Source organism: Neopsephotus bourkii, unplaced genomic scaffold (genome assembly GCF_033783945.1).
Source record: "Neopsephotus bourkii isolate Nb327-2 ecotype Australia unplaced genomic scaffold, CSIRO-AGI_Nbou_v1 NB_1594, whole genome shotgun sequence".
NCBI classification, from domain to species: domain Eukaryota; kingdom Metazoa; phylum Chordata; class Aves; order Psittaciformes; family Psittacidae; genus Neopsephotus; species Neopsephotus bourkii.
This window is the reverse complement of record NW_026902070.1, coordinates 441,443-469,278: the sequence shown is the minus strand read 5'-3', so window position 1 is coordinate 469,278 and position 27,836 is coordinate 441,443. Positions and strand designations below refer to the sequence as shown.

At 39.7% G+C, this 27,836-nt stretch overlaps 2 protein-coding genes across 3 annotated transcripts; one reads left to right on the top strand and one right to left on the bottom strand.

Moving 5' to 3' along the window:
• Window positions 1-53: 53 nt before the first annotated feature.
• CDC20B (cell division cycle 20B) lies at window positions 54-20,132 on the bottom strand. The gene is made up of 10 exons (XM_061372097.1): window positions 19,903-20,132; window positions 18,186-18,307; window positions 14,674-14,773; window positions 11,983-12,093; window positions 10,161-10,357; window positions 9,184-9,278; window positions 5,515-5,743; window positions 4,329-4,454; window positions 3,464-3,593; window positions 54-1,601 (listed from the first exon to the last, which is right to left on the bottom strand). The coding sequence occupies exons 1-10, from the start codon at window positions 20,036-20,038 to the stop codon at window positions 1,456-1,458; spliced, it is 1,392 nt and encodes a 463-aa protein (XP_061228081.1). The 5' UTR covers window positions 20,039-20,132; the 3' UTR covers window positions 54-1,455.
• Window positions 20,133-22,771: 2,639 nt separating this feature from the next.
• On the top strand, window positions 22,772-27,325 carry GPX8 (glutathione peroxidase 8 (putative)). Of its 2 annotated transcripts, XM_061372095.1 has the most exons (3): window positions 22,783-23,074; window positions 23,682-23,939; window positions 26,565-27,318. In XM_061372095.1, exons 1-3 carry the CDS (start codon window positions 22,864-22,866, stop codon window positions 26,726-26,728), a joined length of 633 nt encoding a protein of 210 aa, XP_061228079.1. In that variant the 5' UTR covers window positions 22,783-22,863; the 3' UTR covers window positions 26,729-27,318. The 2 variants fall into 2 exon arrangements, with proteins under 2 accessions (XP_061228080.1, XP_061228079.1); XM_061372096.1 differs by lacking the exon at window positions 23,682-23,939 and having other exon boundaries at window positions 22,772-23,070; window positions 26,565-27,325.
• Window positions 27,326-27,836: the final 511 nt, after the last annotated feature.

The window sequence follows — 27,836 nt, the reverse complement described above, 5'->3', positions numbered from 1 at the left end:
TTTCCATTTTCTAGCCTGTTTTGAAGACCACACAGATGACCACAGAAACCAGAAGGTTAGTAGCAGATTTAATTACTAGGTAAAAAATGGTCTCAGACTTCCAGATGTGAAGTTAGCAACCATGTGATTTACGAACAGCAGAAGATGAGGTTTTAAAAATGATGAGAACTAAAGTCATGATAGTTTCACATTCATTTCCAGAGATACTTGCATCCCTGCTAACATATCCTATCTCTTTTCATGTGTTTGATTACAGTGTAATTTTCCATGGGCTGACACTGCTCCCCTAATCTCCCATTCTTCCCACCTACAGGAAATAGTCTAAATACATTCCCAGAGAAAAAAAAAAAAAATCAAAATAATAAGAGTTTCTGAGCTCACAGGGCTTCTAATATACAGGTGCAAGAGTGAATCCTTACCACTTGCCTCTCGTCACTCCTAATAATAAAAGCAAAGCTCCAAAGATATTTGTGGATAGAACATGTCTTGAGTAACACTACTAAGTTGCATCTGAATAGCACCTGAAGACCAATCCTGACATAGCTGTTGACAGTGTAGAAGTCTTACACAGGCAAATGTCTGTTAAAGTCAAAGATGCTTGGCTCTTGTGAACACTGAATACAACGCATAAGAAGGCAACAGCTACCAGGTTTGCTGTCACACAAAATTAAATTGGTACCCTTGAGGAATGAATTAACTAACTGTTGTGTTTGATCAAAACAGTGTGCTGCTTCACTATGTCCACCCGGCTTATTAACTAGTTGATCACATAATTATGCATAGTAATAGAATTATGAAGCAATTATTTATATTTTCATTGTCAAACATAGTAGGTGGATTTAAGGAAACAAATCAAAATCCAATAGAGACAGTTTGCTAATTAAGCTACTTATTATTACCACTGTGAAAACAATAAAGATTTCCCAAGAAATCATTTATATCTATTTACAGTTACATATTTAACCCAGATCTCTACAAATATCTAAACAGATTCTGTACCATGACCTATGCGATATGTAGAACAATACAGACGCTTGAAGTGGTATCTGCTGATCCTAGCCTTTGAATGATTCAAGGCAATTTATAGACATTTGCATGTGATTTCCATTGGAGATGCTAAGATGTTATAAAATTACAAGCATCACTGCTAAAAGCAGGACCTACAACTTTATGCTAGAACTTGACACAGGGTGGATTTCATTAAACTTGCAAGTTTAATGAAAATAAATATGCTGTTATTCTTTAGAGTTAGAATATTTTTCCTCTAGGGTAAGTAAGACAAGCTACTAATATTTCACATTATGGACTGATGAGGAAAATGGCTTTCTCTTGAAAAAAATTGTACTATCTTTTGCCATGTTTCCATTGGAAGGAACACACATATTTTGAATTACTGAATGGGCTAAATACATTTAAATCATTTGCTTTCAAGGAAAAGAAGTCACAAAAATGAGCTCAACCCTCAGAAAAAGGCTTGCTGCTGTGCTTGCTCTCCCCAGGCTCATGGCATTTCCACAGACAAGACGTCCCATCAGCTGCAACAGAAAAAAGCCTGCTCTGATCTGGGCTCAGAGCTGTATGGAGGACTCTCCCTTTGTGAACTGTAAAATAAAATATATAAAAAAGAAATCACAGTTCTGTACTGATTATACCAGTCATTTTCACCATCCACAACCACACTATGGCTTGTTCCACTTTTACTGCAGCAGCAAAACATGCTGCATAGGAAGTGGAAAGTTCTAGTATCTAATAATATCTAACATTATCTATAGAATATGTTCACATTAAGAATGAGCTGAAGGCAATAAGTAAACTGAATAGGAGAACAGGAATCAATGCTGTAAAAAGGTTACTGTCTTTCCATTGTTATTCTGCTCTGCTCAGTAATAGGCAACCTCAATTACTAAAGTACCGAACAGTTGCTGATAGTTTGTCATTGTTAGCTGAAACCTTCAACATTTTGCAGGAAGATCTAACAATGGCATTTAGTTACAATTTATCTATTCATTTCTTTGGGTGTGTAACTCATGTGGTTAAAGGTGTTTGAGGCTGATTTAGAACCACTTCACAATAATCCATCACAGTATTTTTTCTGAACATATTTTGATACATTCACAATTTCTTCCAACGTTCAATTGCTTACAGAAAGGTATTAGGAGCTTTCATAAGTAGGAACATCTGTGTAACAATTATCTGGACTTTTGTTCATGAAAATTAGTTTCTTTTGCAGATGAGTAAACTGAATAGGAAACAGGATGATGTGTAGCACTCCAGCTTCATTAAATTACTTTTATTTGACTTACATAGTAAAGGTTTTACTCCATGCACTATTCTCAAAGGTAGGATTAAATCTAATTTTCATTCCTTGTAATATAATGAAGACTTACAAGGATTTGTGAAACCTCAAGCTTCCAGATAATTTCTCATAGCAACACAGGACACTGCCTTAAAAAATGTACATAAATGAGGAGGGGTAAGGAAGGAAAAGCAACACAAACAGCATTACACAAGGATAATGTGTAACCAGATCCACGTTTGTCTCTGCTGCCCTCTCTCTTTCATCCATCTTTGCTTTGACCCTCCTGTGCCTTCCTCTTACAGGCTACTACTAAAGACAAGTCGGGTTCCACCCAAGTCCCTGGTTGAAATTCCAAGGCTTCTTTGACTGCATTTTGTCAGTGAGTATGAAAAACCAAGCATAAGTAAGAAAATGCAGCCAGTGCAAAACAGATTTTTTTTTTTCTTTAACTTCAGACACTTCTATTGGATCACTTCAGTTAAGACTGAAATAAGTAAAATTTAACGGATAGCAGTGACAGCAAGCACCAGAAACAAGAATGTCTAATAGCAAGGAACAACTTTTATGTGTAATGTATCCCTACGCAACGATGCAAGGAAACTCCACCTTCCTCTGGCTGTCAACATGGAACAAGGGAAACATGCTGCACCAAATTGTTTCACAGTCTCTCATTCATTAAAACCCAGACAGCAATAAATAACACATGGTGATTTATTTTAAGTATCATTTGGAAGCTGCTTCAGTATCCTTGCATGATGAGCTGCAAATTCAAACAGCCAAATCTAGTTCATATTACCTAAGTGACCATCAGCCTAGAATACATTGGAAGCAACCTACATTGCCACACTCAATCCAGGCCTAGTAAGCCTTAGGGAGAAGTGAAAATCCACATCTTTCACCTGGGATAGCCTTAGAAGTAACAGGACATAATACCATCACTGAAACAAAAAATTTTACAGAAGCAGCTCTGACTACTACTCTAATAAGTCAACCTTTACAAACACATGAATCAGGATTGTGCACATGAATGCATTGTGTAGGCAGATGAAGGATGTGCAGGTGACTGCTCTTTTAACTCTTTTTTCACATAAATGCATGAGGTTTGCCGTTGCAAAAACACACTGGTTACACAGACAGTTAACTGAAGTAATTAAAACTACTAACTGAAATACTTGCCATAGAGTTCTGATGAATTGGTAAGTATGGGATACTTCCATATTTTCATCTGATGTTCAGGAAGGCCATGTCCAGTCATCAGTTCGCTGGTTTTGGGTAACCACAGCAAGGAACAAATCTATTGCAATTTAAAATTGTGCTTTAGTTTTCAGAAAGCATCAACAGACCAACATACACTATTCAGTGGATCTGAAATGTTATCTACAATGTTTAAACAAGCTACTGTGCAATAAGTCACAGCAAAATATTTACTTATTTAGAAGGATCATTTAATTCCTTACAACACTTGGAAGTAAAGTTGCCTTATTGTCCTCTCTAAATGTGACAATAGTCTATCAGCATAATCTGAAAGCAGTTCCAACACATCCTCAGCTAAGCTGTAATAGCTCTAGGAAAATCAAGTTACGCTCCTTTACTCCAGATGAAAATCTGTTCCTCTGTCTCCTAATATTCAAACTCCAGAGACAGATGTTTGCCCTCTGACTCTTACACCTCTTCTCACCCCAGCACTCTGGGAACTTTCTCTCTTCCTCAACATTCTCTCCATATCAAGAATTTTGGCCAAAACTATTTCTTCCAATAAGGAAAAGATTATGAGAAGTGTCTGGCTGCAAGACCACCTCCTCTTGAGTCACTTCTATGTGGAGACAGAAGTGGTGAATAAGAAACAACAAACTACTTCTGAGTTTAATCACACACTGCTGTGCTGAATGTAGCACAATTGAACATCCAGAGAAAATACTGCTGTTCCTCTGACCACAGAACCACCCTCAAAGGCAGTGGGAGTTTGCCAGAAGAGCACAGCTATACAAGAAGAGCATAGCCTAACTATGCAGACATTCCATCATTTCACCTGAGAATCTGTAGCTGCACTTTGGATTATTTTCTCAGAATTAATGTCCCAGACACGCAAAATCCCATCTTTCATTCCACCTCCTATAGCAAGGACTTTAGACTGCCAAGGACACCAGTTCATAGCCTAAAAAAAAAAAAAAAAAAAAAACAAGAAAAGATACCAGAACAGACTAGACTAGGAGGTTAGCTGGGAAAACAGTTTTTGCTTAAAAGCCTATTTGGAAAAATTAACTGCAACAAGCACCCAGACTATACACACACAGCAATGTAGGATCCCAAAACTCAAAATACTGCTTCCCTTGCCATTGTTTCACAGTAGTCTACACTGTCCCACACATGCTCATAAAACTCCATCTTCTCTGCTTAAGTTCACGGGCCACAGACTCACACCTCAAAACTGGAAGAACCCAGCAGGATAGTCTTACTGCCTAAGCCATTACAGAAGCGTAAGCACCACAGTTTACAGGGCTTAAAAGAGACCTGGTTTCTTCTGAGATATTTTCAGGATATACCTTAAGGCTCAGACTCAACCAAAGAAAACTAAGAACTCAATTCCACCTGTTTCAATAAACTCCTCTGACTCTTCAATCCCAGCACTTCAGGCCAGCATCAGACTCTTTCAGGAGGGTAAAGAGCTCATAAATGCTGGAGTCCTCTGCTGCTTATTGCTAATACCTGTCTCCTCTCCCACACAGACTGGGACTTCATAAAGATGATGAATCTGTAATTGTCTCATACCCACTTTACTACTTCAGATTGTTTCCTAGCAACAGTGACATGAAAATATGGGCAGGACACAAAACAAACTTCACATTTAAATTAATTGCAGCAGAGAGAATTTTCCAAAACTCAAAAAATCGGAAGATCTTGTTTATTAAGTTTTAAGTATTGTGTCTCAAAACTTCTTTGTGCAAGGCAGAGAGATAGAGAAGGATGTAAACTTGTTTGGCATTATATTTACAAAGGCGTGGTAAGCCAGTAACATTTCCTAATCAAAGCCCTAGCAAACTTATTTGTTACTTGCAGTGAGGAGAATTGGTCTTAAAATTAACTGCATCACATACAGGGAGAAGAAACTAACAAATATCAGTGAAATAAATTTGAAAAATTACCTAACCATCCACATCAACAATGTGATTTCACAAGAGCAAATATAGAAAAACAGACACTCCTTCTCCATATACCTTAACTGCTGAGGGATGTGGTATGGTTTTAAGTGGCTGTGACTGCAATTTTACACCAGGGTCACTAGGCCAGATATTCAATATACCATCACTAGACCCACTTGCCAGCAACTGGTTGGTTAGTGACCATTTCAAGCTGCAAATACTTTGTTTATTTTGGCAAAGAGTCCCAACATGGTGCTGAGCAATCCGAACATCATGGTGATGAATAGATCCTAGTCGTGAACCACTGTAGATGAGAAAAGACAGCATGGGTTTAATGTTAAAGACAATAAGCTACATCATCACACTGATGTTTCTTCAATGGTTTCAGAAGGAAATCACAACAGAATGAAATGTGTCTGCAGAACAACAGTAATTCAGTGAAAGGAAACACAAACCAACTATCAAAAGCACACCCTGACCGCAGGGGTGACTGACAACAGAAAAGAGCCAAAGAACTGCTCCGCTCAAGCCAGGCAGAATACTTCTTGTCTCTCGTGGTTTTCATTTTCATGAAGATACATTGCATTGTATGCCACTAATCTGCACCTTGTTCAGCTGTCAAGACATTTAATGTAAACTATTTCCTGTTCTTCATGAAAAATCATTTCACAAGATGATTTTTGCCAAGGCCGGATATGCTTCCACACCCAACAGAGGCAGTGTAAAACTGCACTGCCCTGGAAAAGGGCTTACTAGCATCTAACTGTGTGTTCTTTGGTTCTGTCCCTTCCCTTTACTCCTTTCTCCCTCCCACTTCAAGGCTTAAAGAAAATCTGGACAGCTTGACACTGTTGCACTGATTGCCTGTTAGGAAGTGAATGCATGGTTCTACAGCCAGTGCCATCAGTTTACCAAACAAAGGAAGAAATACCCTGCCTGGAAGCACAGCTACTATTACAGCTTAGCTCCAAGATATGGGCATTACATCAACAGCAGATTTGAACTGAAAATACTGAAAATTTGCAGTATTGCAAAATTGCAATTGCAGTGCATTCTCTTTTCCTGCTTTTTTAAGGATATTACCTACATTAAACATGACAAAATAGAAGAGATTCCTGCTGGAAATTCATATTTCCAACTGTCATGGCAATGCTGAAAACATCAGCAAGTTCAATACCATCTTTCTGGGTATCTAAGAAACAGGTACCTGGCTATTACAGTAAACTAATTTAAGGCAATAATGACTGATGACTATCCTGTACTGGATCTTAAAAAATTTTCAGATGCAGTTGAGTGATTTGGAAGCTCTAAAAATGCACACACAAAACCGACTGACTGCAAAAAATACCACTCTGTCGTGCTTGTGTTACTGACTTTCCAACTCAGTTGAAGTTCAAAAAACCATGAAAGACTGCAACCAAGCAGTGCTCAAGTGAGTATTAGGTGCATCTTCACAGAAAATACCTATGAAAATACATGTGAATACATGCATTATATGCAAAAGCATCACCATTTGCCTCTCAAAGAGTTATATAGATTTTTTTCTACTAAATAATGAGAACATCTAACCCAGTGCCTTGTGCCTGGCTGAGATGAAGCTAGCTTTGTCATAGCAGTCCTCAATAATGCTGTGCTCTTTACTGGTAGCTAGAAAGTTGTAGGTAATGCACAGTATTTGGGCTTCTACTGAGCAGTGCTCACTCAGCATCAAGGCTGTCTCTCCAACATTCCTCCTGTCACCAAGACCAGGGCTGGACAAGACCTTGGTTGGAGACACAGCCAGAACAGCTGACCCAAACTGACCAAAGGGATATTCCAAACCATATGAAATCTGCTCAGCAATAAAATATAAGAGTAAGGAGGAGGATTTGGGAGCATTTTTTATTATGATATTTATCTTCTGGAACATTCTTTATGGTACTTAAGCCCTACTTCCCAAGAAGTGGTTGGATATTGCCTGCTGATGGGAAGTAGAGAATAAATCTTATATTATCCTTTGTTTCTATGCACAGCCTTTGCTATTTATTAAACTGCCTTTATCTTGACCCACAAGTTTATTTTCTCCCCTCCCTCATCCAGCTGAGGAGGGGACTGACAGAGCATCATGGTGGGCATTTGGTACCCAGCGGAGCTCAACCCACCACACCAAAAGAAAGAAAACTGAATTGCCTGTGTTGGCCATATGAAGGTTTCTGGTAATTCTAGTAGTGTTAAGTAGAAAGGAACAGGGCTCCTGAGAATCCTGGCTGAAAGGACATTTTTCCACTCCGCATAAAAAGAAATCGGAATTACTTGCTTTTAACACAGAAGATGGCATCTGCTTTGCTAAAGGCAAAGAGAAGACAACAAAATAGTGTGGTGAGTTCATTTATGGTACTGAAATTTATTTACAGTTCATGATGATGTTGTTGGACTATTTTAACCACAGGAATTAGTAGGTAATCTCAAATTATCAATTGTCCACAGTGACATTTACTGTAACAATGCTGCTCTTATTTTATTAGCAATGAATATTAGCCATACATATTTTTTTTCTACTTATACAGATATTTTAACTCTGCTCTAATGTTAGAATGAACTGGTTAGCTTCAAACCTAGCAAAAGAAATAAACATTATCCAAAACTAATCTGTCAAGTTCACAGGTTCATGCTGAATTTTATTACTAGTTCCTACTCAGAGGGATCTGTAATTTAAGTTTGTATTGTTTTCACTTCTTTGGCCAGGCTGAAATGCAAACTGAAACTAATGCTTTCTGTAACAGGGTTACATCAGTTGACACTGTCAGGATGCTATAGCTGCATCCTCGTAACTTAAACCACCAAGCATACCTCTTCCAGCAACAGCATTTTATTAACAGGTGTTCAGCTGGTAACCTTTACCTCACTCCACCTAGCAGACCTAATACAATTAAAACCAGAGTATACTGTAAAATCAAACCAAAACTACCACTAGTGTTCCTATACTAGTTTCACTCTGAGTTTACAAAGTCAGTCTGCCCTTGCTGTTATTTCTTCATCTAAGTAAAACAGAAGACTATTCTATGATTTTAAAATCATAGAGGCATCCAGCATAGACAAGTCTCACCTCAGCTCCTTCAAGTCAAAGACCTGAAAGTGGAAGCAAAAAAACACACAAGAGCACACTTGATCTTTCTCATCAGAGTCCCCTTATTGAAATGATCCCTAAATATATACCAGCTAGTATAAAATTCACCCTTGGCAAAGCAAAAGTCAAGCACTTCAAACCTCCTGGGTAGCAGTGAGATGGCCTTCCCTTGTAGGTACACAGCTAAAGAGGTGTGCAGCTCTTAGCTGCACACTCTTAGCCGTGTTTCAGTGGGCATCTCAAAAGACAGATGCAGTCTTGGTATCAGTGGCACAGCAGTCTAAACTACATGCCCCCTGCCCGGCACTGGGCAGGCTATAATTCTGGGAGTCCAGACCAAATGGAGACACCGTCTCAAACTGAGGCTTTGCACAAACGCAAAGCCTAGCAATATTCTACAAGTGGTGACAGTTTTCTGGAAGGAAAGTAAGAAACAGAGACTAAAGAGGCAGGCTAAATCCCCTTTGGCTGCTTTCCTAAATACAATAAATCTACGTATGATTTCTGAGATGGCTGATAAGTAAAGAGACAGAATAAAACACTTTTGAGCAAAGCCAAGGAAAACAGCCAAAATGAACAGGACATTTGTGTAAGTAAAAGCAGCAGTGCTGTTTCTGTGAATATACTATACCACTCACCTGCTCAGAATATAATGATTCCAGCTCAGAGCTCCAACCACGGACAGGTGACCAAACATATTTCTCAACCTCTTTTTGGTTTCAATGTCCCACAGCTGCCAATTCAAAACAAGAAAGTCAAATTTAACAATAAAAAGAAAAAATATTTTTGTTCTGTTAGTTTTTTTGCAAGTAAGCCACTGACCAGTTCTGATTCAGAATATGGACAATCTCAAGCTCATTTATTTCACAAGTAAGAAGTATTTCCAGATTTTGGCACCTATATCAGTGATGCTGGAGTCAGACAGGATTGAAGGGAATACATGTCTCTGAGTTCAAAGCTGTTTATTAACATATCAGTATTTGGAAGTCCATACTTGAAAGCACCAGTCTTCAGTACTTTCAGATTCCTGACTCAGGACTGCAGCAGGTAGGTCCTCATATCATCTAGCATCTCAGCCAAAGTGCCCCAAAAGTCTTTTAACAATAGGACTGTACTATAACAGCAGGCTGAGACATATGTGTATAATCAGATTAAAGGCAAATTCTCATACATGAATCTGTAAGGAAAGTTTTGGACTGAGATCTCAAGGCATTGATCACTACAGTGAACTTAGCAGGAGAAACCCAAGAAAAAATAGGCTGTGCTGAGTAAAATAATTTAATAAGAGTTCCCCTTACAGTGAAAAAAAAAAAAAAAAAAAAAATCTGATTGCCTCTAGGCAACTGAATCATTAATTTGGTCATCAACAATTTAGTGGCTTCAGAAGCTCCCATACATATAGATAACACTGGATGTCACTAAGCCCTTCAGTGAAGTACTATATATTGCACAGGGAGTGCTGTATATTGTCTCCCGCAGAGTTCTTCTATAGTTTAGCCCATCTTTTTTATTTGTTTCCACTTAAAAAAAAAGCCAAAACACCACAGTATCAAATTGTCTTGTGACCACTTTGGCTAAAAATGGAGAAAGACTAAAAAAGTAAATTATTTAGTACTTGCACTTCTCCATCACTGGTGCCAATCGCAAGGCAAGCTCCTTCTGTTATCCAAGCTAGGGAGGAAATGTATTTGGAACTGGAATTCAAATCAATGCTTCCAATGGCTTGAAGAGTTCCTCCATTCCAGATGTGTGCAGCAGGTCCTACAGCAATAGCAATGAGATTTTCAAGGCTCCAGTCCAGTATGTTTAGATCTAGAAGAAAGCTACTAAGAATTACTGCCTAAAGTTGTAGGTAATAGGATGGAGACAGTGGAAGTATGGTTTGGGGAAGAGAAGCCTATTCTTTCTTTTTAATTAGCTATGGAAAAACAACAAGAGAATGTTTCTATGAAAACACTACTTACAAGTATTCCTTCTACATGAAGGAAAGTCTAACAAGCCAAGGTCTTCATAAATCTAATCTCAACAACTCATATGTTTGTATAGCAGGACCTGACTTACAGCTTTCTCAATATAATTTTTTAACCTCTCATCCTTGTGTTTTGGATCACCACATCATTCACTCAAATTGCTTCTACCAGAAATGAGGATCCTCCACCAACAGCTACAGTTCCCAAAACACCCTCATTCTGAAGTAATTCTTGCTAGTGAGAAAGACACAGGATAAAGTCTATATGCTACAGTCTGTCCTATATATTGAGGTTAATAACATTTACCCTGCACACAACAGGAAAGAAAAAATGCAGAAAGGAATTAGACAAAATCTGCTCCTCATCTTCAGAGCTTGCTCAGCAAGTGTATAATAGAAATACTGTTTCCACTGCCCCTGATGCTAGATACACTGCACTTGCAGATCCTGGCAAAGCAAGTCATTAGTCGTTGGTGATTAGCCTTACAACATCCTGCTATGGCACGTAGGACAGAAGTTGGTCTAGAACACTTAATATTAATCCAGTACATTTATATATGTCAAGGGAAATCCTCAGCTGTGCAGTCAGGGCAGTTCAAAATGTATCCTGCATGACACCTGACGCACAGAAGACTTTTACCGTAGGCCAAGATCTGACATCATATATTGGAAACAAATCACTTTGAAGAACAGTTGAATATATCAGTCAGCTGTTTGCTGCAGTCCTGGTTGTTGCAGCCAAAAATCACTTCCAAAGATTTCTGTTACGGCAGTTAGCCTTGGAGCATACTTTGTGCACAACCAGTGTAAATCATACAAACAAACCTTTGTCCTGTTCATAGACATACATGAGCATTTGCAAAGATATGTTGAAAAAATCTCCAAAGGGACAATTAGAACACTTTCACAGAGTTGCTCATTAGATATTATTAAATGTTAAAACATGTATTTGCTGCTCTAGACTAGAGATCCATTTGTGTTCAAGTGTAACTTGAGTATGTTTAATGTTTTGCTTGTGCACCACCAAAGACATAAGTGAAAATTTAGTTCAGAAGGTATCTATCATCCAAACTACAATGTCACTGATACCTCCCAGAACAAGAGATGTCAAAGTCTGGTCAATAAAGCTGTTGCTGTGTTGACAGGCTGCTAGACATCCAAAGCTGATAGCTGAAATGTTTAACTTCATTAAGCAGAAGTATACTGGGTTGACCAGAAAGCTGTATTGAGCTCAACAACCAAAGGAAACTACATGAGAGGCAGTACTCATTCTAGGGTTTGATCAGTAAGTCTACATCCTGGGACAAGCAGTTTTCAAAGATGCATCCTTGTAGGATAAATGACACCATGCATATGTCCCACAGCTTCCATTTTATGTGAAGGGGACACACCCTTGCCATCTTTCTTGAAACACACATAAGAATTCCCAATCTCTGCAAAAAACACCACAAAGAAGAAATTAACTTACAGTAATCATTGCGCAAGCCAGTAATATGAAGCCTCACTTCTAGCTCCATTGGTACAGAAAGCTTCATCTTGGTAACAGCTCTAAACTCATTTTGGTTCCTCTCTCGGCACCCTGTATTTAAAGATTCATCACACACAGATCAGTAATGCAAAACACCACCATTTTTTTCTCAGGCCTAAGCCTTTCATTGTAGTTTTACAGCCTCTTTCAATCCTTCATGGATTTTGTCAGCTAGAACAGAAAATAGGGTCCATTATATTCTACTTAAGTTCTACCACAGCTCAATACAGAATGTGAGGGGTTTTGTCTTTTTTGCCTTGGTTTTCTGTCAAAGTTGTTAGCAGCAAAATGTTTTGTATGTGCTCTCCCACTTCAAAACGCCCTCATACAGCAATTAGCTTTTTTGCTTTCTGACGTTAATTTCTCACCAAAAGGTCTTCCTCATCAACACATAACCAAAGGAAAAGGTTGTTAAAGCACATGACGTTGATCACAGCACACAAAGCTTGTGACAACACTTATGCGAGAAACAAAAGCAAACACAAGTATAAGCAAGCAGAAGAGTCACCCTCTATAGTCTTCAGCTACATTATGCTGCAGGGACTCCTAAACATCACACCAAAAAAAGACAGATCATTAGTACTATGAATCATCTAATGTCAGATTTTTATGTGTAAGAAATTACCTTGCAGTAATGTGCACAGCAGAAAGCTGGAGATTCACATTTCTGCTCTTTTTTCTGTATTTTGACTTTCTTTTTGAATTATTCTCCAGAGAAGAATATTTAGTATCAAAAGTTCCAGTCACAGGACATTATTTATCTTTACAACTAAACTCTGTTCAAAAAAATTCCTCACTGTAAACGTAACTTAAACACATACATAAACATCCTATATGGAAATCCAGTGACAAATTGTGGAGAGCTTATTTCACACAGTTCTTCCTTACTCTGTCACGAGTCTTCCCCCCAATCCAAAATTCATTTCTGCCAGACAACAAATGTTTCCCTTCTCAGCTGTGGTACCCCCTCTCTCTCCAAATAACAAATAAAGACTGAAAATAAGCAAGAAGCAGGCCACAGGGATTTTCTTCTGTATCTAAAATTTTGTGCAGTGAAACAATCAAGCAGACTTGCAGGAACAACGTGCCCAGTGGGACATGTAACACTGCATTCTAAATGTAAAAAGCTCTAGGAATTCTGAACAGAATTCTCTGTACAGAAAAATCTGTATTTCTAATAGCTAGATTTTTGGTTACTTTTTGAAAACTGTACCAAAACTTTCTGAACCCAGCCATGTAAGATAATTCAGGAAAATTAAAGCACTTCATTGTAACAGCTTCAATAGCAGCACTTCTGAAACACTCTGAAAATCTGTTTCTTCTGTGACACTGGCAGTTGTTACTGTGAAGTGAGATATAAAGGATGAAATCACCTCTGTTACTCATTTCAAGTTACTCTTCTCTCATGAGTAATTCATCTACCCAAATTCATACTGATTACTCTTTCAGCTCACTCACTACTTCAGACACACAAACGTGCATAACAGGCTTTTTAATTAGTGCAAACTGAGTTTCATTACACCATTTTGTTTTGCTTTGTCTGGGCACTAGCAGATATCACTGACTTTTGATAGGATTTTGGCTTTCACGTGCCTCTCTAACTTCTCAAAATGAGACCTGGGAAATGGTAAGTAGTCAGTACTGCCACACCAGACCACCTGATTCAACAAGTAGGTTGGTGGGATAAAACCCAGTATTCCTGATACCTGTATATATTTGCCATCAAAGAAAACAAAACAAAAACCACTGTGACCAATCCCTATATTGTTGCTATTGACTGCTCTGAAATTATTTGCATGAAGAAGAGCAACAGAACATATAAATCTGTCATGTAGCAACTTCTTCTACAAGAGCTGAACTACAGATTAATAAAGAAGTTGGTTTTACCGTTTTCACTTGAGCATAAATCAGGCCCTGACTGCTAAGAACCCATCATACACAGAAACAGCCAGATTGCCAGATCAAATCTTATGTCCAAGACAGAGCACAACAAAATACTGGTTTGATATTTAATGAACTGCTTCATATTCAAATAACTCTGGGAATAGCCGTATTATTTCACAGGTTAGGTCCTCACACCCCACCTTATTTTCCATCACCTGATCATTCACACTCTCTTGTGCTCATTCATTCCTGATAAATCTTTTGGACCAAATTAACCAACTCCCCAACACATTAAACCACAGGCAGTGCAGTTTATCTATCTTTCCTTACAGGTAGGAGAAACTAGATCCCACCATCTCTGCATGTCTTGCACTTTTATGTATTCAACTGTCCATGAAATACATACCCTGTGCACATACTGCAGCACAACCCTACATTATCTGTAGGGTTCTGAAACTGAAAAGCTAGAATAAAATTAATGTTTTAAGCCAGCAATGCTTAAATTAGATGGAACCCAAAGGAGAGCCAGGTAAAATGTTAGCGGTTAACCATCCTGGAAGAAGTTCCCACAGGCAGGGCAACTCTAGAAATAGCCCTGAGCAGCGCAGCACAGCACAGATTTCAGCCACTTTGTGTTATCCTGTAACATTTGTTGGAACAGGATGCACTTGCTTTTCCTGTGTAGACACAGCCTGCTGTATCTTACTGTTCAGTACGCACGAACATATTTACTATAATGGAACATACCCTTCCAGGTGCAATAGGTATTTTCACAGACCTTCATGTCACCCTTTTCTGTAATGCTATATCCAACATCCTGGACCACTGGAAGCTGGGAAGGACGTTTCTGTCAATGCAATGAAGAGAAAACACAATCGAATTCAGGAATCCGTCAAAAAAGCATTTTAGCATAATGGACAAGATAAATCTCCTCAAAGAGTTCAACACTTCTTACAAAAAGCTTTGAAATGCTTGTCTTTTGGATGGACAATAGGTAACAAATACAGAATACCACTGTCCAAATCATGTGCTCTAACTCCTTCCATAAAACACCAATTCACTGCTAATGATCACACAAACTTTAACAAACCTGTCTAACAAGGCCATCTGACCAGTGGAAGAGGTCTCAAGCCTGTACGGGTGTAGGTACTACCACAGGCCACCTGCCAAACCTTAGTGTCCTCTTCTGAATTAGCATTTAGGCTAATTTTACCAGCAAACAATACCATGTTTTCTGCATGCAGGCAGTATGTGGAAGACAACTCAGGCTGGCTCTATGAGGGAAGACTGGGTTTCTGGTGTACACACTGCAGGGCCATTGATTCCAGCATGAGACCTACTGGATGTCAGAGTCCTTTCTCAAACCAAAGTCCCTGAACATGGACTCTGTGATCCCATTACTTAAAACAGTATTCCAGTATGAAAATGAAAATATCTACAAGATGTCTCATCATTTCCTGCGGTGTCAAAGAAATAGATGATGCAGCAGAGATGAGAAAAGGTAGATCTGAACTGTTACTGGAACTCTTTTTTTTTTTTTTTTAATTAGGTTAGGCCTTTAGCCAAGATTCAGGCAAAGGCTCAGATCAGCTAGCACAAGATAGAATCTCTTCACCAGTTCCTAACAGTATGCATTTCTTCACAATGTGCACCAAGTTCAATGCTTTGATGTCAGGTGTCTGTTTGGTGTGTAATTCTTTAGTACAGTCAGATGGAAACACAGCTGTTGCTTTTACCGACCACTTAAGATCAATATGCTCTTCCTCCAATGCCTGTGAAATCTATGCTTCCAGGCACATTCAGCGTTACTCTTCTTCAAAACCCTGTTGCAATCATTATAAGAAATGTCTTACAAAAACACAGGCAGAAAAAAAATAAAAGTGTTCCTCCTTTATATATCCCAGTTGTTATACAGCAGGCCTTCAGCTTTGAGAGGCACTTTCTGTATAATTTATATAGACAACTTGGCAGAAAGCTAGTCAGATAGCTTGGATCTGTGTCCCTCTGAAATAAGACATTTCTGTGGAAAACTGATTGTGTATACATGGAAGTAATCTTTTGTCCCACAAGGAGACCACACACATTAACTGGAATGTGGGAAGACTTCATTTTCAATGCATCCCATCCTTTAATGCTTCAAGGCAGCACAAATTAAATAGTAACTAATTACTGTGTCTAAGTAGATTAATAGATTTGGACTGACCTCAAAGTGGTGTTAGGAAGAACTTTAGATTTGGTCATCCCACAGTGTTACCCCAAAGACCCCCAAATCACACTTTAAGGAAATGGTTGTGGACCTTCATACAGAAGTCGAATATCTTAGTTCTAACTGAACTCCTGTTTGTAAATCACAGGTAAGTGACTAGGTAAGTAACTTCATTGTAAAGATGAAACAATGACTTGTGGAAGACTGACATACAGTACTTACTGGGATCAGTATAGTTTAGTATCTTCATCAGTGGCTTATGACAGTGAGATCAAGTGCACCATCTGCAAGTTCACAGACAACACCAAGCTGAGTGGTGATGTTGAAATGCCTGAGGGATGAGATGCCATTCAAAGGGAGCTGAACAAGCTTGAGAAGTGAGCTCATATGAATCTCGTGACGTTCAACAAGGCCAAAATACAAGGTCCTGCAGCTGGGTCAGGGCAACCCCTAGTATCAATACTGGCTGGGGGATGAACAGATTTAGAGCAGCCCTGCAAAACAGGACTTGGAGGTACTGGTGGATGAAAAAACTGGCCTAGAGAAAAGAAGGCTCTGGGGAGATTTTACTGTGGCCTTTCTATACTTGAAGGGGGCTTGTAAGAAAGGTGAGGACAGATTTTTAGTAAGGCCTGAGCAAACAGGACAAGGAAAGAGGGTAGATTCAATGTAGATGTAAGGAAGGCATTTTTGGGGATTAAAAAATTGTGGTGAAACAATGGAATAAGTTTCCCAGAGAGGCTGTAAATGCCCCATCCTGGGAAAGAAGAGACTCTGAGGAATCTAGTTGGAGAGGTCCCTTCTTATTGTAGGGGGGGTGGTTTACATAACTTTTTAAGGTCCCTTCCAATCTAAAACATTTTATGACTTTATGACTAAGAGCGAGGACAATGACATGTACTCATCTTTCAGAAGACATTACATTTTAAGGAAGAATGGTTTCCATACATTGCTTTATAGTAAGTTCTTATCTCACCAAAAAAAAAAAATTTATTAACTTTCTCTGTCGGATAGATTCAACTAAGATTACTAAACCCATTTAGTTCTTTAATTAAACAATTCTGAAATTCATAGACCATGAAGGGGGACAGGAAAGAAGAAAGCGTTGTTGGAAGGAGCTGAAAACAGCTATCAGCAATTCTAAGTAGTGACCTTGCAACTGGTACAGTCAAGGAAAGGCAAGCACAAGAAGATGCAACTTAATATGTTAACAGCAACAATTAACACTAAAATAAAGAAGTGGTTTAGAGTGTAATGTTATGGTATCAACTTTTACTAATACAGACAAGTATCACCATGCTACACATGAACAGAAAATTTTCAGTAAGTGAACAGAAAGAGGAGAGTGGCTGGAACATAGTTTATTTAAGATGACCAAAAAGCAACAGATAATATCTAAAGAAAATGCTATGAGTGTCTACTAGGGAAACTGAAGGGATAAAGTGTACAGCTGCAGAAAATAACACCTACATGAGAAATGACCTGAAGCTTGTTTCACATGTTAGGCAGATTCCATGTGTTCTTTTATCCTTGGCCAAGATGCTGACCTTCTATTGTAATGACAAAAAATTCTTTTGAAAAATAAAATCAAAAACTACGTTTTTGTGAACTTTTCATAGCACTTCATTCTGTCTTCATAACAAAATGAACAGCTACATACTGCAAAATTGAAGAAATTATCTTCTTCACACATAGTGGTTATTAAGGCAAGTGGAAAACTGAGTCATTCATGCCTTTCATACATACTTTTTACAATACACATTTTCCCCCGGAGACAACAAATGAATCTTGAGGGGTTCATTAGCTTAGTTCTGATTTTAATTTACAGGACAATAACCTGGAGGAAGGGAAGAGAAGCTGAATCAAACAAATAATGAAGGAATTGCTCCTGACATTCATCTAGGAAACATTTCCTAAATGGACCTCCTAATGTTACTGTTCTCCATGTCAGTAAGATAGTACCCACATAACAGATTCCAGGCCTACAATAAGGTTGAAAAAAAATCAGGAAAGCAAATACCCTACCTGCGCGTTTCAGTGTTGCATTACTCACCTGTTTCTTTTCCATGCCAGCTCTCCCAATATTCCTCCCTTCCAAGCCTGCTGCAGCTTGTTGGCTAGCTAGAGTCACAACAGTTTTTATGCTGGAGAGTTCCTTAGGCACCTGAGATGTCACTGGAAAAAAACAATTTTAATGGTAACAATTCCTTTTAAAACCATATACAGGGATATTTGTCAAGTACTTTTCAGGATAACACTGATTTTGTAGTACTAGTACTCCAAATGCAGATCTGATACACTAAGTGGGAAAATGCAAATACTGACAATTGAACCAGTTACCCTTTCTTTTTGTCAGTGAAGTTAAAGAGACATTTCTACAGCACTATTAATTTTATCCTAAAAGAATTGTCTAAAAAAGGTCAGAATGGTCATTCCTTTCATAGAAAAGGTTTGTTTACTACTGCAACTCACATCCAGTCTTAGATTTATTGACTGGTTACACAGGATCCTACCCCACAGGAAATCAATATCCAGTTTCCCATAGCCATATAGGCTTTCACCACTGCTTGTACAGACAGCATGCAGGACTTCTTGTTCTAGAAACTGAAGTTGGGAATACTTATTTTACAACCTGAGTTTCATAGAGTTAGGCATGTATTATTGAACAGCTTTAGTATTCTGCTTAGCAGAAGATAGAATTGCACTTTCTGACCAACACCCATGGCCTCGCAGGCATACATTCTGAACACTGAACAGCATCTTTTATTTGCTGTCTAAAGATTTTAATTATCAATCAAGAAATAAGCCATCTTTAGTTTACTAGACCTTTCTGGAAGCTCTTCTCATACATGCAGCATTTAAACCCTTCCCCACTTTCCCTAAGCACTGCTTGAAAGTAGGAGTCAGTGATTTCAAAGGCTCATTTAACTTTTTGTCAGCTCCCTCTGTTAACAGAAGCAGCCTCCCCTTCTGCCACATCTCCAAGTGAGAGTACTGAAAGTTTGACCTGTGCTCTGAACAGCCCTCAGATTAAGTCTCTCCATGAGGTGAGCTGAGTGTGAGCATCGCTTGGTTACTGTCCCTTTGTCAGTAGCTGAAGCTTTACACTTTGAAGAAGAGACAGTAACAAGAGTAAGCTTCTCTGTAAGAAAGTCTACACTACACCACACCAGGCACGGACACTGATTCCAGTCCTGCAGTTTTGGCTGAGTCTGTGGTAGCTGTGTATAAGGCAAAGGAGAAGCAGAAGGAAGGGAAGGACAAAGGACAAATGAATTCTGCTGCTCTCCTGTCACTTACTGTTAACCATTCCAGGTATGAAGGTGCAACAAGCCCTGTGCAGTTACAGCCCAGTGCAACTTAAACCAAGCCTAATACAGCCCCATCCTAGAGGAAAAAAAGTCTGGTCTGGAACAGGCATTGCTTGGCTAGGGATAAGACTTCCTTTTCTTTCATTGCTTTCAACCTTCTTGATAGCAGCTGCCCATATGACCTACTGTCCCATGCTGGCTGTGCACTGGTCACAGAAACACTGGGCCCAGCTTTCCTGTCACGACAGCAGTGCACTCCTATCCCTGTGTTAGCTCTGCCTGTGAAGGCCGGCACAGGCTGCTGCCCAGCACATGCAAGCTGCCATGGCCAGAGCCCGACAGCGAGACACGTGGAACACACCACCGCACGGCTCACGCCAATGCCCCACTCCGGGTTATCTGCTAAGTCCCTCCACGAGGATACCGCCTATGGGAAGGCTCTGTCGAGCCCGGTCTGACCTGCCGTGGCCGCGGTGGCGCTGATGAGCCGGTTCGAGCCGCGGGCCCCGGCAGCGCCTCCAGCGTGCCGCTGCTGCCATCTTGTGACAAGGGGGCTGCTGGCAGCGGAAGCCCGGGCCGCCAGTTTTCTCCTCATGGCGTTCTTAAACGCGGAGTACGTGGTCCCTTTGGCCACTGGGTCCTGCACAAGCGGAAGGAGACGAAACACAGAAATTAGTCATGACTTAGTATCGTTCCACTCAGTGTCAGGTTTTCCTTTACCGTGGCACGTGGGCTCTGGTCACCACAGAGCCCAAGCCATGGAAATGGATGCTGGCAGTCCGTCACCTAGATGGAGAAAACCAGAAATACATGTTTCTGGATTAATAAGTACCCCTGAATCAACCTGAACACAGAAAACCTGTGGCAGAGAAAAAAAGCAATGACTGAATTTGTGTTACTTATGCAGCAGGCTACAGCACTGGTCTGTGACAGACCCCAGGCATCTTGAGACATTCAGCATAGGCTCATGGACCTGGTCTTTGCTGAGGAACGGCCATTTGGGCAAACCCACATGTTGGCTGGCTGGAACCAGGCTGGTTTTCTGATACTCACCCAAAGGAGGACTTCAATCTCTCCTGATTTCTGAATCTTATCTCCACTGCGACTTGTTCATGTTACTATTTTTAATGTTATCTGATACTTTTTAATACATTAAGGCATACTAAATAAGTATTAAATGACAGATTTAACCACCATAAACTCATAGAAAGATTAGGGTTGGAAAGGACCTTAAAATCATCTAGTTCTACCCCCCTGCTGGGGAGGCAGGGACATCACACACTAGAGCAGGTTGCTCAAAGCCTTGAACACAGCCAGGGATGGGGCAGCCACAGCTTCTCTGGGAAACCTGTGCCAGTGCCTCAGCACCCTCACAGGGAAGAACTTCTTCCTCATACTTAAGCTGAACTTTCCTGTTTAGGTTTGAACCCATTACCCCTTGTCCTATCACTACAGTCCCTAATGAATAGTCCATCCCCAGCATCCCTATAGGCCCCCTTCAGATACTGGAAGGCTGCTATGAGGACTCCATGCAGCCTTCTCTTCTCCAGGCTGAACAGCCCAAACTTTCTCAGCCTATCTTCATACAGGAGGTGCTCCAGTCCCCTGATCATCCTCGCAGCCCTCCTGGACTTGTTCCAGCAGTTCCATGTCCTTTTTATGTTGAGGACACCAGAACTGCACACAATACTCCAGGTGAGGTCTCACGAGAGCAGAGTAGAGGGGCAGGATCACCTCCTTCGACCTGCTGGTCACGCTCCTTTTGATGCAGCCCAGGATACAATTGGCTTCTGAGGCTGCGAGCACACACTGAAGCCAGCTCCTGTTCAGTTTCTCGTTGACCAACACCCCCAAGTCCTTCTCCACAGGGCTGCTCTGAATCCCTTCTCCATCCAGCCTGTAGCTGCGGATTATCCCGATTTGTGTGTAGTACCTTGCACTTGGCTCAGTTGAACTACATGAGGTTTGCATGGGCCCACTTTTCAACCACGTCCAGGTCCCTCTGGAGTCCCTCCCTTCTTACTTTCAAATTTATTCATAGAGCAATTTGTGTCAGAGAAATATAAAACATAAGAATATATCAAAATTTGAAATTTAAGAACCTAGGTAATATTGAACATAGTATTTTGGGGTTTTAGTTTTAGATGAAAATAACTACAGTAAGGAAGCACAGGAAGCATAATAGGCTTCTGGATCATTATTAGGTACTCCAATAAATATTTATAATATTTATATTATAATGTAATTATAATATTTATATTATATAGCTATATAATATATTTTATATCATTATATTCTATATGTTATATTGTAATATTATAATATAAAGTCCTTTTTAATCACTGAAATAATATTAGACACCGATTACAAGCTGTTGAGACAGACACCAGAATCTTGCATGGGTTTTCTGAAATTAAACACATTCAAACTTGCTTTTCAAGTCAACATGTGAGGAAGACAAAACAAAATCTTGGAAACTGAGTGGAAGAAAGGAAATAGCAAATGAACAGAAAGAAAAAGGGAAGAACTGAGTAAGGGAAGACATGAAGACAGAGTATTTTTTTTCCCATAACTTGTTTGTTGTAACCACTACATGTTGATCTGCCTTCAGAAACTAAGGTCAACAGGCAAACATCTTTAACATGTACAACAATAAATGAAGACAGATAAAACACCAGACTTGTGTGGCTCTGAAGTTCAGAGTGTCTTTCACAATTGCATCAGCAGAACACCACTGGAGCTGTCTAGCTTATACTTGAAATTCTCAGCTAACTTATGCTTCTCTAGTGCAGACCTTCAATCTTTTCATCTCAGCACAGGTAGTTGCCACTTATCCAGAAGCAATAAGAAAAGCAACCTGTCTTCCATCATCAGCCACACACACACCCTCCATTCAAAACCAAACAAACAAAAAACATTTTACTATCTTCTCTTATGCCAGCACATCAGAAAGGGTTTCTTTGCTTGGTGTGCTGTAGAAAAGCTTTACAAACAGGTGGTCCCCAAGCTCCTTGTCCAGGTCTCTCTGATAGCTGCTGAACCGCTCTGTCAGGGACACCCAAGGGGCACAGGGGTTGCACTGGAGCTGAACTACAAACCGAGGCACCAGCAACTCTCAAGACAGTGTGTGGCAGACCAACATCAGTTTCCCACACAGATCAGTTAAACAGAGCACTCAGCATCCTTAGGTGATAGGAATACACTTATCTTTCATTTTGGCTTTGGATTTTATTTTTATCCCCAGTGAGATTTCTGTTCTTCCCCCAGGAGCTCTGAAGCCCAGCAAAGGCACCGTGATATGAACCAGCTGCTGCTGCAACACTAGCAGCTTCCTCTTCCCAATCAGAGCTGCGAGTTTTATGTTTCAGCTCCTCCTTCACATTCCAGGCCTGCCCAGGCTCCTCTCCAAAGATTCCGAAAATGGAGCCTCTCACAACTACTCATCCTCTGAAATACTCAGTGCCCAAAGCCAGAGTCTTTGTTGTCTTTCTGTCAATGGTTTTGTGTACCGCCATTCTCTGCCTGCTGCAATTCAGATTTTTTAACCCTAAAACCAAGGATTTTTATTCTTTCGAAGTCAAGGATTCACGAGGAAGGATAATTTCCTTGGAGAAGTACAGAGGGAAAGTAAGTTACGATTTTATTACATCTTCTTCTTGAATCTTTACTGAAAACGGGTATCAACTTGTAGGTAAACAAAAGTTTGGTCATGGGAATTGTCAGCAAAGATTCGTGCTAAATTCTGCTCTTCAGTTACCTGGTAAGAATTTTTTTTTTTTTTTTTTTTTTTTTTTTTTGTTTAGGCCTGCTCCAGGAATTAAGCATTAGATGTAATAAATCAAGAAAAATGGGGGAGTGGAGTGACGTATTCTTTATTACAACTCAGTATAGCCTAACAATACAATTTGTGCGTTTTAATCTTGGTTAAGAATAGTAGCATGTTATATCAAATTCTGAAAATTGATCTAGTAAATATGATTCTAGTGCCTGTCTTAAATATCTGCTTTTTTACATGCTTAAATTAAAACAAAGCTGTAGGTTGAAGTTTTTATTGGTTTTGTTTCTTTTTTAATCTATCATCCTTACCAGTTTACTGGAATTACGATCAGACATACTGATACAGCTTTCTGGCAGGAACCATTTTGTTAGTGGGAGATGCCGTTTTAAAACTTAATTGTATCTCTACACAATCTCTAGGGTTTTTTCTTACTCTTATAACTTTATTTCTCTGAAGGCAGCTTTGGTTGTAAACGTGGCCAGTTACTGCCAGCACACAGACAAAAATTACATCGCACTGCAAGAGCTACAGAGAGAGTTTGGCCCCTCCCACTTCACTGTGCTGGCTTTTCCCTGCAACCAGTTCGGAGAATCAGAGCCTAGTTCAAGCCAGGAAATAGAGTCTTTTGCCAAAGGAAACTACGGAGTAACTTTCCCCATTTTCCACAAAATCAAGATCCTAGGATCAGAAGCAGAGCCCGCCTTTAGATTTCTAATAGGTAACTGGTTTTTTTTTTTTATTATATATCAAGCGTCCTCTAACCATGGTATTCTCCCAAAATTGTAGTCTGAGTTTGTTTGTTGGGAAACGTCAGAGGCCTCATAGTCAGTGGAGAGAAACAGGCACTCACCATACAGTTCATCTAGTTTCAATGTGGGTATCAAAAATAAGGTCAGACACGTTGTACCCTGAAAGCATCCGTTTCTCCTGACTGGTTATAAAAACAAATTAGTGTGTCCAGCCCAGCTAGAAACATACATTTTGCAGATGTATATACTTGAGAGCAAAGAGTCCCATCTACAAAATCCCATTTCAAATTGTATAACTTCTGTTATAAAGCAACTTCTTTATGGAGAAAAATCTAATTATGTGGGTCATAAAATTACAGAAAGATTTTTCATAAGCGCATCCACATTAAAAAAAAATCCTTTTTTAGCAGAGTAGTATGTCTACCTTTATGTAAACTGTATTGTAAAGCATATATACCTTAGTTATATATAATCACTGATTTGCATTAACTTGTCTTGCGAATTTCAGGACCCAAAAAACTCACTTGCACAGGTAATCCTGTTACAGTAACTTTAGTGACTCAGAGCGTCATATTCTCAAGCAAAATGAAACTCTCTTCAGTTGACCAAACAGCTCATAGTCTCAAAGTCAACTTGAAAATCCTCTGTGAATTCTCCTAAGCTTTGGCCAGGTCTTTGAACCATACTAAATACTGACATATGAAATAAAGGATAATGAGAACATAATCCTTCTCTATCACCTCATTTTAAAGAGAAAATAAGGTAGAAGGCTCAAGTCCGTATTCCATCTCCTAGCCCCAAGACAGGATCACAGTTACTCGATTTGGTACTACAGCTGCTTTTCCAGACTATTACAGTAGTCAGATGAGAGATGCTAAAACCTCCCAGTCTATTACAGGTGTTCACAGCTCCTCTTGTCAGAAAATCATTCAACCATCTAAACGAAATCTTTCTTACACTGCTTAAGTCTGTTGCTTCTTGCGAACCTGTCATGTACTTGAAAAATATCATTCAGGAGTCATTTAAGTGGTCACCATTGTCACTGTAACTGTGTTTCTTCCTGCCTCCCCTTAGGCATGTCACCAAAGACCTCAGGTGAGGTCTTGTTGCTCTTGAATAGCCTGATGTCCAGCGGAATTACTGAATGCACACTGGAGGTGCCTTTCAGTTCATTATAGAGGAGACTAAAGCACATAGGTACCAGCTGTGTGGGATGAATCTGGATTCCAACTACCAACCAGTATCAGACATTAACACTTAGAAAGAGCCGTATGCACTCGGTTCTTGCTTAACATGCTGTTCACCCACGAAGAGGAAGATCCTCTGGTACTTAAATATTTTGAAATAAGGCCTGTCTTTTCCTGCATTTCTCTGCTTCACATTAAATTATTGTTCATCTTCAGTTAAAGAAGCACCTGTTTTCTTCATGTAGCCATCTTGACAGTCAGAAGGGAGTCTCTGTGGCACAATGGGTCAGTGCATTCAGCGGTTAACCAAAAGGCTGGTGGTTCAAGCCCACCGAGGGACGGGTTCTGCTTTCCCTGCCCATGGCAGCGGGGTGGAAATAGGTGACTTTTAGTGTCCTTTCCAACCCAAACCATTCTGTGAGCCTAAGACTTAGCATCTTGACTGCTAGCTACTGTTTGTTCAGCACTGTCAGATAGTGCAGTGCAAAAAGAATCCCCTGGCAGCATAAACCCCAGGGCTTTTACACAACTGCTTCTTGTTTCTGTCATAGCAGTAAGGCATTTTGTTGGGTAAAGTTTGTGGCCTCACCTTTCCTCAAATAATGTCCAGCTTCCTACATGTCTGTACTTTGTATATTCATATGAATTGATGAACAATTAAGAGTATACAGAGACTGGGTTGCTTCAAACCGATACAACAACTCAGTAAAAATATAATGACTAGCTGGGCCAAAGTCTCCAAGATATGAGCTTTACTATACCCATTTGCTTGCCATGATGTTCCCTTACAGTCATAATATTACAAATGTAGTACAATGGGAAAATTCAACCCATTGATTCCAAGAATCAGTGTAGGATTCAGTATTATTACCCACTGGACACATTCCCCAGTTAAAATCTCCTGGAGTTTTCTCCTAGTTTTTCTCTCAGAGAGATTTCCCTCCAAACCTGTAAGACCCTCCAAAGACAAAGCCTCTTTTAGGAGCCACGTAGTTTATGGGTGGCCCCTTAATCTCAGAAATTGTCTTGCTTGGTATTCATCCTAGCAAAGATACTGGTAAAGTTTTGGGATTTAAGGAGTCAAGCCATCACCAGAGTGACTTCCTGCTCCCATTTAATTTTCCCTAAACCAGCATAGAACTGGTTATTCCTGAAATGAGTATTCAGACCTCATATGATCCTCCCTAGGAAACAGAGCATAGTAGAAGTAGGACTTCTTTATCAATTTCACAATGAGGGGAAAGTATAATTCACTTCCCACTTTTCAGATCATTAACACCAATCGCTAAACCCATGCCCAGACTACTAGCAGAGAACAAGGTGGGATTACTTCAACATAGTTTTAGAATCACTGAGAGCAATGAAACAAGTGTAAGTCACTAAAATGATCTGATGCCATTCTTACAGATTCCTCAAAGAAAGAGCCTCGATGGAATTTCTGGAAATACCTTGTCAGCCCTGAAGGTAAAGTTGTGAAATTCTGGAGACCTGAAGAGCCTATACAAAATATCAAGCCAGAAGTAGCATCATTAATTAGACAGATTATCGTGAAAAAAAGAGAAGACCTATGAAAAAGCCATTTATGCGGTAAATCCATTCAACAACATGGGTACACAGCCTTACTACATTCCTGGAAAATGCTGCTAGATTCTAAACCATCAGGTGATTTTACTTCGCTTTGATGTTAGTATTTTCAGCTATACTATGTCTATTAATGTTGGACTGGTTCTTGTAACGTCCTTGAGAACCATGGGAGGCTACTGAGAATAGCAAGACACTCAGTACCTTGCAGAGATGGACCTTGAAATTGCATAAACTTTTGAATGTTTCTTTACATTACTGACAGTAGCAATTAAAGTCATCAAGAGCAGGGGGATAGCTAAAAAGAAGAGGAGTTGTTGATAAATTACTCAGTATTTGCACAGAAGAGTTTTGTTTCATCTACCAGGAACAAACAGATTTTGATACTCCATTAGCACATAAATGCCCTGACTGAAACACATGGGGACAGATGCATCACAGCAGGGTTTTTAGAAACAAATGCAACTGAAGATCCTAGCTTTGCACTATCTTCTCAGGGCAGATGAGTGAATTGTAAAGCTGTCAACTTAGTTGCAAAAAACTGTACATAGAAAATAAAATTATGAAAAGAAAAAGGAAAAATTGCAAAAATATTTCATTGCCTGCTTTGTATTTTGATTAATTTTACATTTCACCTTTACAGCAGCACCTTTAACCTCTTTAGCCTTCTGCATACATTTGCACTGCAGTAGAGCAGCTCAGCTATGAGCTGGGTCCCCAGCCTCCTGACCTGGATGAAAGCAGGGCCTGTATGAATACATACACCTAGATGCTCACAGGAAGATTCAAGGGGCAACAGACATCAACAGCCTGGCAGTCAGACATTCTTCTACCTTGCATCTTTGGAATGAGCCAGTCCTTAAGTAAAGGTAGAACAAGGGACTGCAAGTTCATGCCTTAAGCCCCACTCTTCTCAACTTGCAGTCTCCCCAATCCTACATGTAACTGCAAACCCATTTCCAGCTCTGTTCCACTGTTCTATTTCAAACTGCCAAGTGCTTTGAGTTATCTTTTGATGAATATAGACAGAAAATTGAAATAAGGAAAGCTGTCCAGGTCTTAAAGGAAGCCTGAGAGAATATAAATGAAAGAAACTGC